The sequence below is a fragment of the Leptinotarsa decemlineata genome, unplaced genomic scaffold, assembly GCF_025532065.1.
Source record: "Leptinotarsa decemlineata unplaced genomic scaffold, Ldec_3_MD MMD2_tig00002159_RagTag_RagTag, whole genome shotgun sequence".
In the NCBI taxonomy this organism is placed as follows: Eukaryota; Metazoa; Arthropoda; class Insecta; order Coleoptera; family Chrysomelidae; genus Leptinotarsa; species Leptinotarsa decemlineata.
The window spans coordinates 7450792-7463555 of NW_027412574.1; the positions used below are offsets into that span (position 1 = coordinate 7450792).

Here is a 12764-nt window from a genome sequence, read left to right on the forward strand (position 1 = left end):
ACGCTTCCCATACATTTCCTTCAAATATGCCATAAAATTTGATGAAATGAAAATGAAAGCAATTGAGAAATTTGTTTGGAATGTCAATTAATAATTTTTGTGAAATGAAGATACTTCCAGAAAGGCCTTTTTTAAGATCTAATTTTCTGTGGAGAATATTTCAATTTCAAATAAAAAACTGGTGGTACAGTTTCCTTTTTCAATGATTCAGTTTCTCTAAATTCAAGTAATAGTAATTTCTTCTGGAATATTCGCTTCCAAACTTCTAAAACATACATAAACTATCTTCGAGATATGCATGAACTGACCCGTTAATTGATGAAAATTAATAACACTATCCATGATGATAATAAAACAATAATCATCAATATTTGTCCATTTCTAGACGCGTTTCGCTAATATCGTAGCTTTCTCAGTAAGAAGGAAGTCAAACGCGTCTAGAAATAAAAAAATGGGAAAATTGTTTAATTATTATAATGAATATCTTCAAGATAATACACAAACGAACTGTGAAACAATAATTTGTTCAACTATTCATTCATATCATTCCTCAAAAGTCAAAAACGAAACAATGATTTTACATTCATATTGTTTTTTCCAGAAATTAGAACCAGAACGTTACCGGTATATTAGCCATATTTGTCACCTCCACGGTTTGAACCCCTTTTTAGTTTGTGGGTCAATGGATGTCTCATCACAGCAAGCAATTCTGTGTATGCACACTTTTCGAATAAAGAAGAAGATTGAAGTTGAGATTTTTCCTTAACCACAATCACAGAATACTGATTTCTGTAACCACCATTTTCAGTTTTCTTCATAGACGTATGATTTAGGTTATTTAATATTTTATTTTTATTTCTTTAGTATCATAACCCTTATGATTTGAAAAATATTTGAATCTACACTCCATAAAATGAATGTAGAAGTAAGAGTATCAACTAATTCAAAGGTATGTTATTGATTCATTCGAGAGAACAATATTTTCTCATAACTATTTTAGGGAAAATGTTTGTTGGCTAAAAGGGCAATATCTGTTGGATCAGTAATTTTTGAAGAGGATCCTTTAGTTTCATGTCAGCTAGCTTGGAATAGCGCTTATCATTATTTGGCTTGTGATCATTGTCTGAGGTAAATTATATTAACTAGAGGAGTATCCCTTTACTAGCTCTGTTTTGTAGGCCACTTGAAACAGCTCAAGAAAATGCTTCTAGGTTAACAGGGCAGTGTGTAGAATTGCCCTATTTAGAATGTTGTACAACCGACAAAAGTAAATTTGTTTCATGCCCAAGCTGTTGCAAACAGTACTGTTCAGAAGAATGTAGATCTGATGCTTTTAAACAGTATCATCAAACTTTGTGTACTCAGTCATCTGATGGATCCAACTCCCATCCGCTAGAACAGCTGAATGAAGCCTGGAAGTGAGTATATAATTGGTACAAAATACAAGAGAACTTAAATGAGATGCTAATATATTTGTTTAATTTTAGAAAAGTCCACTACCCACCTGAAACAAATAATATTCTACTGATTACTCGCCTTCTGGCCAGAATTCTTCAGTCTTCTGATAAGGCCACAGCAATATCACAAACCCTTCAGTTCTGCCATCGCACAAGTAATGAGGATGCTGATTTATCACATAAACTCTTAGGAGAAAAATTTGCTGATCAGCTCCCATTTTTACATAATTTGATGGTTGCTAGCATACCACATGAAGGAATTGAACAGTTTTTAACTTTTGAAGGATTCCAGAGCCTTTTGGCATTGATAGGTAATATATTTTCAGCAGCAGCATACAGTACTTGCAATTTTGATCTAACTGCACTGATTATGGACATTTAATTTGAAATGAGAAACTAATTCAACATTTTTCCTAAGAACAGTCTAACATCAATAATATTCTGGCTTTGAGTTGATATTTTAACATTAAATTATGGAAGTATCTGTTTGGATTATAGAAAATTGTTTCAAGAATGGTGACTTTTTAGGTCGGATACACTTCTCGCAGGTGGGACCTATAAGACATGAATTTCAGTTAAACTGATATATTTCCAAATAAAATAAAACATCTACACTAATTCGTTGGGTATACAAAAATTCCACATACCTTGTGAAAGTTCAAATAACATTTACAGGTGGCTAAAACTTCTGGAATATAATATTTCAGAAGTGTTCGTAGCAATTGTACACCCAAGTAATGAGAATCTACCACTTTAAAGATATGATTGTTAGACAACTTGGAATGGAAACTATTTCAGGTTTGATTTGCCGAATATAATTAATCTAAAACTTGTTAGTTCCAATTTGATTGAAATTTTATCAGAAATGTGAAATTTTTACCTATGCAGAAGGTGGGGGTAGTTTTTAGTTGTCAAACGTCACCTCTCCTAGGCCTGTCCTACAAAATTTCATTTTTGTGTATTTTGTGGAAAGTCCCAACTTTTAAGAATTTGTTTCACTACTCTGGAAACAATTTACTGAGACCTCGGTATTGTGGGTACAGGGAGTGGTATGCATAGTAAGCGTCATTTATCTATAGTTTCACAGTAAACAAAAATTAACATAGTTCATCTGCGTGAAATATTCTTAATAACTCAAGTCATTGACTGTTTCCTATTTCTGTATAGTTTATTGATACAGTGATATCTGCTATAATTAAACATAAAAATGTCAAGTTCAGTGCAATATAATGACCTTTCATGTAATTCTTATTTTTGGGAGCATCTTCTCAAATCTAATGATGGGTTTACTGCAAAATATAAACAGTGCAATAATATACTTGATATCACTACTTGGTCGATCGAAAGATTACACATGCATGTGAATTCTAAGCATTATATAGATGCAGCATCATAGTCAAGTGCGAGTATGTGTTCATCCTCCCGTGTGTCATCTACAGAATCACAGCCAAATCCGACATCAATGCGAAAGAAGATCACAGATCTCATGCTAATAGTGAAACTTGAATAAATGTACAGTTATGTTGATTAATTCATTATTTTGCATTCTGCAAAAATTATATTAGGGGCTAATACATATCAAAATAGCTTTCATTGGCAGAAATAGCATTTCCAAAAATACCATTTTAAAAAATATATTGAAAAAATCTTGAAAATGAATTTTGGGAAAATTGTACTTTATGGGATACTCCCGGATTCTCACGATTTTTTCTGGGATGATTAGTTTTCAAGATATAGCCTGTCAAAGTATCAAAATTACGTCATTTTTTTTTTCAGTACTGACATTTTAAATATTGAGAAAAAAAGAATAACCGAACAACATGAAGGAACATATTTTTGAATATTTAACCTTGAAAAAACTATTTTTTCTCAACATCTAACTTAACCTAATAAATTGAAAACCTCATGTATTTTAGAAAAGGGATAGGAAAAGGTGCAGTGATATGAAAAAAGATGTGTTAAATAAAAAATATGGGGATTTCAATTGTTTATTGCTTTAAAAAAAGTAAAACATGGCATCATACAAATTTTGACAGGCTATATCTCGAAAACTAATTGAGTCTGACTAAAAATGAAAAATGTTCTGAATCAATCAAACATTTATTGAATCAGTTTTCCTTCACAATCACATTAGATAAAAAAAAAAACATAATATCATCATAAAATACCGGCTGATTCAACAGGTCAAACCAACATAAAAAAGTCAATATAAAACATAAAACATACATAAAAAAAGTTAATAAGCTACAATCAAATCTGGATTCAAGGAGAAACTCACCCACAGAGTAGTATGCTTTTTGCAATAGACAAATCTTGAGTCGCCTGGGATGATACTACCATCATGTAGTGTCATACTAGAAAAAAACGTGAAAATCCGTGGGTATTCCATAAAGTACAATTCAGCTCAAATTTTGAAAGGAAAAGTTAGAAACTGCAACCCTATGTAAATAACTATGTCACTATGTAAATACATATTCATTTTCTTGTCTTGCCCTGTTGAATCATCCTTTATCAGTAAATCTACTTTCATCACACCACAATTTTTTTTGCAAATTTCATTATTTTGGCGAAATTTTCTAATGAGCCATCTACAAAAAACTTATAGCCAGATATTCTCACCATATCTACTTGATATAAATCACATTGTATAATAAATTCTTCTTAATTTGTTGCATGAAATATGAGGCAAATTTGAGTGCTCAAGAAAATCGCCTTGTGGTTTCAAAATTGTGAACTACAATTTTTTTTGTATATTTAGATTGAACATTTCAATCTGTGAAATACAATTCCATTGCTACAAAATAAATTTTTTGATAATGAAATTTTTGCTGATCGGGTTTGATGAGATAAGTGGAAGGAGTGTATAGGAATTGTTCAACCAATGAATGTTCGCACATTTGTAATTACTTTGAAGGAGGCTAATTAAAACCATTATTCAGCTCTAATAGCAGGGGAGCCCACGATGCAAAATAGGGATTTACTCGAGCGTCATTGAGACATATTAGGTTGCAAAAAATTTTATATAATGTATACCTTTTCATCGGTGGGGGAAGCGGCTATAGATTTTTAAATATGTAAAAAAAATACTGTTGAATGGACATACTCGAGCGCGTCAGATATTGATAGCATCAATGTCCTACGTATTTTTAATAATGTTGGTATGTTAATCTGATCGTTTGTATGATGTCGGTGGTTGTACGTAAGGGTTAAAAGTGAAAAGAAAAAAAATTTAATCGAGCGCGTCAGATTTTCTAAGGGGGTGTTAAGTGCAACAAAACAAAGTTCTCATTCAATAATCTGACGATTTCGATCTGACGCAAACTCGCGGCTATTATTATAATGTGCAAAAAAAATTCGTCATTTTGAAATACTCAAGCGCGTCAGATTAAGATAAATATGGTTCATCTTTATGTTTTAGACGTGCTGTCTCATAATCTGACGATTATCTAGAGGGATTCGCTTAATTTTTTTTTAGTTAATTGAACTTAATTAATTGAAAAGCTTAGGAAATAGCATGAAAATAAATAAGTGTATGTTTATTAAGTAGAATACTTGTATTTATAAAAAAATCATTTTTAAAAAATGCTAAAAAAATATTTTTCATTATCAATTGATTAATTAATGAAGAAAAGAGAAATGAAACTTTCTATGTTTTTTACCACTTTTATTTGTAACTAACGTTACTGCAGTTTCGTCCTATAAGGACATTTTCAAACTTATATATTGTAAAAGTTTGAAAATGTCCTTATATATTGTATAAGTTTGAAAATGTCATTATAGGACGAAACTGCAGTAACGTTAGTTACTGCATTGTATAAGTTTGAAAATGTCCTTATATATTGTATAAGTTTGAAAATGTCCTTATAGGACGAAACTGTAGTAACGTTAGTTACAAATAAAAGTGATAAAAAACATAGAAAGTTTAATTTTTCTTTTCTTCATTATGATTTTCTACCACGTAGTAACGGCTACATCCATCAATTAATTGATTAATTAATCTTCATCACGAACGAGTCTCTGTGATGGCCTCATGGCAACAGAATTTAGAGTGGGGACGGAGTGAGAGAGTAATAGATAGAGAAAAAGTGAATAGAGAAAAGAGGAATAGAAACTCGAAGAGGGAAATATAGGTATCACATAGCTGCATGCATTAAACTTTATCAACGAAGTTTTGTTATTTCGGTTTGTGGAAATCGTCAGATTACACATAGTTTTCGTTATCCTTGAATTATTTCCTTCAAAATAAAAAAAAAAACTAACTACGTTCGATAATGTCGAAATGACGTTATTTTTTTTACAACTTTGCTGCCCTCCCCTTTCTTTACGTCACTCTCAAATTGTCAGATTACTGGAATATACACTTTTTAGCAGGTAATTAACTCACCCTGCCTTAATCTGATGCGTTCGAGAATTTCTGATCAATTTTTTTTTACTAATCTGACCCTTTATCCCTCACAGGCAGCCTTATATATGGAGCTCATATTTGGTGGAGGTACTTAACCGGGTACAAGGTATCCCCTTGTATATTAATCTACCGCACTTTAGTAAATCCCGAAATCCACCCTTGGGCTCCCCTATTATAATTCAATGTAAGCTAATCGAAATCAATTTGAATATTCAGAATTATTTTTATATTTACAGGAACTAATGGACAAGGAGTAGGCACAAGTGCCATTAGTCAGTGGGCGGCTAACGTTGAAAATTTACCTCTATCTGAAGAAGAACGAAAAACTTTCAACTTGTTTTTGGACAATCTTTACCAACAGATGGACATGCAAGTCGGTGACTTTCTGAACAATGAAGGTGTAGCTCTTTATGTTCTCCAGAGTGCTTGCAATCATAGCTGCAAACCAAATGCTGAACCTAGGTTCATTCACAATAGCAACAGGCTATCTTTGGTGGCAACTGAAGACATTGAAGAAGGCGAAGAGATTTTCATCAGTTATTTAGATGAATGTATGTTACATAGATCGAGACATTCCCGAAGAAAGGAGCTGGCAAGAAATTATCTTTTTGTTTGCCAGTGTTCAAAATGTGAGGAGGAAGTTGATCAACCTGATGTCACAAGTGAAGAAGAAGAAGAAGACGAATCAATGAGCGATTAGTTATTTCACAAGTGTAATAAAATATATACATGATTGATAAATTTTGTGATTTTACTTTCACTTTTGATAATTTGTTGTTTGATCAAATTAGTAAAGGTGTTGGATATTTTCCAACACATTGACACAAATTATTGGTAAACAAATATTCACATTATAAACTTTTTTGTGCTGCAATTGGTGCTAAGACACTTCTTTTCAAAAAAGTATTCATAAACAAAATTCATTACTAATAGACGACCATGATGATATTAAACTATATACAAGAATGTTAATTTGAGAAAGATGCATTCATTGACTTTTGTTGACTGTGAAGAGGTAGTGTATGCCTTTCACTGCTACCTCTCTTCAGTGTATTGAACCTATTCGAGATCCATGATAAGAATTCTCACAAAGATAATATTTTTCTGAGGGGGTATTTCTGCAATGGAAAAGGCACCAATGTAAGTTATTCATATAATTTGACTCAAGAAACAATGGTTCATGGTGGGAATATAAATCCTACCGGTGAGGATGACAGTGTTCCATGTAAGTGAAATTTTACCTTTCATTTAGTATATTGTGTAGGAATCCTATGAATGATATCTGATTCAATTCCATAACGAATGTTTGGAATGCAAACTGAGTAGAGAAAAGTGTTTTTTGCATAATTTGGTGTTCATATAAAAGTATATGTTTCGAAAGAATTTTTCTTTCGTGTAATTCAATGTTTATATGAAAGTAGCTGTTTCAGGAGGGCTTTTTCTTCCAGTTTGTGCTTGAAAGTAACTTCGTTACATGTTCTACACATCTATGTACAGATTTATTTCTAAAGTTGATTGCTTCCTTCCTTTCTTTGGAAGAAGCTTTCCAAATCTATTCTAAAAATATAATCTTTTCAATTCTTATGACATCTACTGAAGAAGTTGAGAAATAGAAATAATCAGCAAAGGAAGAGCTGTGTATAGAATTAAATGTCCATTTGTAGAGACGAAAACACATTTTGGCCACCTTAACGTTAAGATAAGTATTGTATAAATTCTTAGCTTTCTTACAGGCAAAATTATTGAATACAAGTTACTGATGAATAGAATATTTTTCTTTGTGAAAAATACTTTTAATATATGCAGTAACTTATCTTGGTAACCTAAAAAGTTTGCCCTTTCTACACATGTATAAAGTTCCCCATTACAATTTTCATATTTTTCAGATTGTGTAAGGTGAAAATACCTAAATTACTGGACATATCGGTGTATTGAAGTGTCGGATTAGTGAGATTCTACTGTACTTATTACATTTGCGTTTGTATTATTATTACCGTTATAATGTATGAACAATTTCTATATACCTCGAAAAACAAGTAGGAAACAAGGTTTTTACTACTTTTGCAAAAAACCTAGGTGTCAGATATGAATTGAATGGGTGGACAGCACGAAAAAAATAATGCTGACTTGACCGCCCATTGCTAATGTGTTATTGTTTTGCTACAAACTCCTGGTGTTTAGAAACGTCTCACCCATAGGCACTAATTTTATTCAGACAGAATAAAAAAATATTTACAATTTATTTCAAATAATTTTCATTCAACTGCTGTGGGATTTAAATTTATCAATTTATTACTATTCTCAGCTAAATCAGCAATGGAAACTCGTCCTCTCTGCCTTATAAATTTGGCAACTGTCTCCATTTCTTGCATAGATACATATATAAATTTTCCTCTATCATCTATGACTCCTGTCAAAATATCATCTTTTTGAAGATCTTTTATTCTATCAATAGCTGCCTGAGTTTTTAATTTAAAATGTGCAGCCAAATCTTCAATGACGACCACTTTGTTTGATTTGATAAAGTTAACAAATTCTTGAAGCAGGTTTTGCATATCTCCTGCATCTCCTTCTTCACATCCTTCTTCCTCCACAGAGAAAGCTTCTTTCATTTTCAGATATTCCTCATGTTCACGCCTTTCCTCTTCTTCTTTTGCTCTTTTCTGCTCCTCTTCAATTCTTTTTTCTTCAGCTTTCTCCCTCTCTTCAGCTTTTTTTCTTTCATCTTCAGCTAATTCTGCTTTCCTTTTTTTCTCCGCACGTAAAAGTCCCTCTGCTTCCCTGGCAGCTTTTTTTTCAGCTTTTGCTTCTAATTTGGCTCGTTTTTTGGCCCCTACCTTACCATCAGGCAGCTCAATTTCGTCATTGGCTTCGTTTTCATCTTCTGATTCCTGAATATCTTCTTGTGCCACTAAAAATAATATGAGAAATTATTGTTTGGGAAATTTGGACTTCCATCTAAAAAAAGTAAAAAATTTGAAATCTATGAGAAAAAAAATAGTGAAATATTGAAGATACTAAAAATACCAGGACGGAAATATCGGGATATGTTAATTGTAAAAAGAAATATAAAAAATTTAGAATGGGTATAAACAAAGAGAACAAATTATTGTGTCCTGAAATGGAAATGGGTTAAAAAAATAAGTCAAATGTTGATAATCTTCCAATCATAAAAAGAGAAAAGAATAAAAGTTTTAAGTAGAAGTAACATTTGTGGTCCTTCAATTCAAATCAAAATATACTTTCTCACTATAATAGGCCCTCACAACAAGAAATTCTTTAACCTTATTTCTAAACCTTTTTTCATTCTGTATTCATCTCAAGTTGATGAGAAGATAATTAAATAACCTCTTACTCTTGAAGATGATCCAATTTTAAGTAAGTGCTATTAGTGTGGGAAGGCAAATCAGGTGTGACCATCTTGCAGAAAAAAATATTAGGAAGCATGATGAGAGTCTCGCCTCGAGCATCATGAAATGGTCGTTTAGGAACTCTGGGATTTTAACCCTGCCATATATATTAAACTGGTCATATATTTTAAACAAATAGAACAAAATATCCACTACTGTGAAACTAGAAATGAGAACAAAATTTATTAGCCATTTTCAAGTATGACTCTCGGTCAAACATATACATATAAACAAATAATATGTTATAATGGATATATGAAATAATTTGAATTAATTAAAAAAGTGATCTTTATGTATTTTTTGTTCATAATGCATTCAATTCTCTGGAAGAGTATTTGGTAGCATGATGATTTCGATATAAAGAATTTTATAGCAATTCTGACATTTCAAATTTTTAATGTAATTTTTTTTTCTTCATGATATAATTAAGTATTTCACTATGACAATTTTATAAGTATAAGAGAGTTCAGATTTTATTTATTGTTTTTTTTAATCTGGGTAGTGCTAGCTTTACAATGATGCTGTCAGCACTAAATCCAAATTCTTTCACTTTTTTGGAAAATATGAATGAGCAATAATGAACATTGTTTAATAGGGCAATGAAGCTGTTTGAATAATCCCAAAATTATGGAAAATAAGTAATTTCCTAAGAGTGAAGGATTTCAATTTGGTGCGAACCCTGTAAAATTCATCATAATAAATGAGTAAAAGAAATGTGGACTGAACATACGTCTAAATTGAAAAAAGGATAATGTTATCATACCATTGGCTCTCAATCTAACACCTCTGTTTCGAGCCATCTGGGCCCTTCTAGGAGCCCCATCTCTAACCCTTTGTGGTCCAGGTCTAGCCCTTGGTGGTACTAAAATCAAACTCATTTATAAAAGTTGACCATATGGGCAAAAATATTTACCTTCAGCAACTTTATTTTTCTTTAAATATATTGTCAAGCCTATAATGAGGACAAATATTACTGACGCTAAAGCTACTAAGAGAGGTAAATCCATATTCCCAAAAAATTTGAATTATCTCAAAGGATATGCCAATGTATCTATTTAGTATTTATTCATGAATAACCATTATTATTATTATTATACATCATAACAATAATAACCTCAAAATAAGATGTCATTGATATCCAGTGTTGCCAGAAATCACTTCTGAGAAATGAGTTTGACAATAGACTGCGTTTTTTTGCTACGATACCACTAACCACTACCGGAATGACAATTCCTATCGCGTTGATTACTATTCTATTTGATACTTTTCATTTCGTCTTGGACTGCATTCGAGTTGACACCCGTAACCCACGGGGCGTTTCCTAAGCGATCTTGCAGCATTTCTAATGAAGTGACTACTGACTACTATGTTACGACTGAGAATGTCATAGACGGTATTTTGCATGGTCTCCAATATTAGAGTGCTAAAAATTTAGACTTTGATGAGCACACACAGTAAAGATTATGTTCCTTGATTATGATGCAGAAAACTATAATTTTTGGTGTAAGATGTATCTAAATACTACTTTGGGTGAGTGTTGATTTTTATAACCATTGAATATCTATTGTTTCCCGAGGCCTTTCAAATGTTTTAAATTTTTCACAGGTTTCATGAAACATATCTTGTTTTGATTCTGAGGCTTTCACATTGATCACTCCAATTTTAATCTGAAGAAGGTTGATTTCGGGTTCTAGAGAATGTCTTTTATTGGATAGGGACTCAAGGAGATATATATATATATATATATATATATATATATATATATATATATATATATATACATGAAAGGTCTTTCCTGATTTTATATCGATAGAATAATAATATTCAGATTTTTATTCAAACGAGATGTTGATACAAAAGAAGTTTCGTTATATTGTATTCCACAGTCGAAATTCGAACTTGTGGAAGTTTTAACCATCATCTGTAGTGAATATCTGATTGAGGTCCAGCGGTGTGGCTACAAGCGATGTCACAATTACTGAAAATTCTCTCGAATATGCCATGAAAACACGAATTTTTGTAAACGAAACCCAAACAAAATATTTTGTATAACTGTGAAGGTGAATTTACATCGTCTGAAATATATTAAAAATAAATACTTCCAGCACATCTTGACGTGGTTTTTTGGCCCGATGAGTTATTGCTTTTAAACGACTGTTGTCTTGAGAATATTATTCAATGTTTTCAGTAATATCGCGGTGAAAAATTTTTCCTGTTTGAAAAAATTAGTTCAAAATAACTAAATAATACTTCTCTTTTCCATACATTTCATCCCTAATATTATGTTACCTGCCAAATTAAAGTTAGTTTATGAGAAAACATATGACCAATTTCGTAAAATTTATTATATTATACTACTTTATTTTGATTACAAAAAATGTATTTTGGACAAACAATTGTTCTTGAGTAAAGAGCATTGAAGGACATATTGATGTCAAAATCCAGCGATTTTGGCAAAATAAAAAAGCATTTGAAATTTTCGCTGTTTTGAATTTTTATTTGCTTATATCTATCTGACTAAGTTTCATTCCGAAACGGCCGAAACGGCAAATAAAAAACTATTTTTTGAATAACTGTCAAACAAACTTGACATTTCTGTGTAGTAACTATAGAAACGGTTTGTTGGCACGCCGCGTATTTGACTGTGCTCGTAGTTGCTTCAATTTCATGTTATTACTTTCAAGAAGCTATATGGATGTTGAAAGTAATTGTTCAAACTCGAGTATTATTATTCCGATGAATGAAATTGTTTTATGATGAATAATCAATTCATAATTGACTCTGTTGAAAATAAATCCTTTGAAAAGTAATATTTCATGTTGATTTTTCTTGATGTGTTTATGTGAAAACACTTCCAAAATACAAATTATGAAATTATAAAACAACAATAAAAATTAATTGGCGCTCCGGGGCGACTTTATTGATTCCATTGGCGCATTCGATTTTTCAGCTGCAGGAAAATCCGGAAAAACCAGCAGCACCACATCATCTGAAGATCTTGATCTGTCAATGAGCTCTCTCATAAAACAAAATGTAGAGTGTCTCCAGAGGCTCCAATAAATTCAATAATCGCCAGAAAACTTCGTGACACGACTATCGTCAAACTTAAACCAGTCGTTTCGTCTTTGACCAAGGCGTAATAATGATCAAATTCAACGCTAGAACCACAATGAACAATGACTGCATGAATATTATCCTAGTGGTCTGCTAGATTGAAGTGTTCTTCTATTTCGAACCTTCGTAAGTTTGGTGCTTACGTCAGAGGTTGAGTCATGTTTGAAGATCATCAGTGTTATTATTAGATTGAACGGTGCCTCAGCTATACTTGTTTCCTCAATAACAGTCAGTTAGTTTGGCGCAGATGATTTAACAATGAGCTTTACATAGACTGGTTATTAGTCATATTAGGAAACGCTAGTTGAAGTTCACATTCGTTTTTGCTGCCTCTTTAACATTTACTATAAAGTAAACAAGTGAAGATTCTCCAGCAGA

The 12764-nt window shown here is 31.8% G+C and overlaps 2 protein-coding genes across 2 annotated transcripts; one reads left to right on the top strand and one right to left on the bottom strand.

Moving 5' to 3' along the window:
- Positions 1–763: 763 nt before the first annotated feature.
- On the top strand, positions 764–6603 carry Smyd5 (SET and MYND domain containing, class 5). Its single transcript, XM_023163860.2, has 5 exons — positions 764–949; positions 1001–1128; positions 1179–1418; positions 1488–1768; positions 6099–6603. The coding sequence occupies exons 1-5, from the start codon at positions 914–916 to the stop codon at positions 6560–6562; spliced, it is 1149 nt and encodes a 382-aa protein (XP_023019628.2). The 5' UTR covers positions 764–913; the 3' UTR covers positions 6563–6603.
- Positions 6604–8055: 1452 nt separating this feature from the next.
- Positions 8056–10391, bottom strand: Ddrgk1 (DDRGK domain containing 1). Its single transcript, XM_023163863.2, has 3 exons — positions 10186–10391; positions 10036–10134; positions 8056–8773 (listed from the first exon to the last, which is right to left on the bottom strand). The coding sequence occupies exons 1-3, from the start codon at positions 10277–10279 to the stop codon at positions 8118–8120; spliced, it is 849 nt and encodes a 282-aa protein (XP_023019631.2). The 5' UTR covers positions 10280–10391; the 3' UTR covers positions 8056–8117.
- Positions 10392–12764: the final 2373 nt, after the last annotated feature.

Excerpts from the sequence above, each read along its gene's own strand:
- Smyd5 (XM_023163860.2), top strand. The coding sequence starts at position 914 with ATGAATGTAGAAGTAAGAGTATCAACTAATTCAAAG. Across the intron at positions 1,419-1,487 it reads CAGCTGAATGAAGCCTGGAA|AAAAGTCCACTACCCACCTG; the intron begins GTGAGTATATAA and ends GTTTAATTTTAG. Across the intron at positions 1,769-6,098 it reads GAGCCTTTTGGCATTGATAG|GAACTAATGGACAAGGAGTA; the intron begins GTAATATATTTT and ends TTATATTTACAG.
- Ddrgk1 (XM_023163863.2), bottom strand. The coding sequence starts at position 10,279 with ATGGATTTACCTCTCTTAGTAGCTTTAGCGTCAGTAATATTTGTCCTC. Across the intron at positions 10,135-10,185 it reads GAAAAATAAAGTTGCTGAAG|TACCACCAAGGGCTAGACCT; the intron begins GTAAATATTTTT and ends GTTTGATTTTAG. Across the intron at positions 8,774-10,035 it reads TGTTAGATTGAGAGCCAATG|TGGCACAAGAAGATATTCAG; the intron begins GTATGATAACAT and ends TATTATTTTTAG.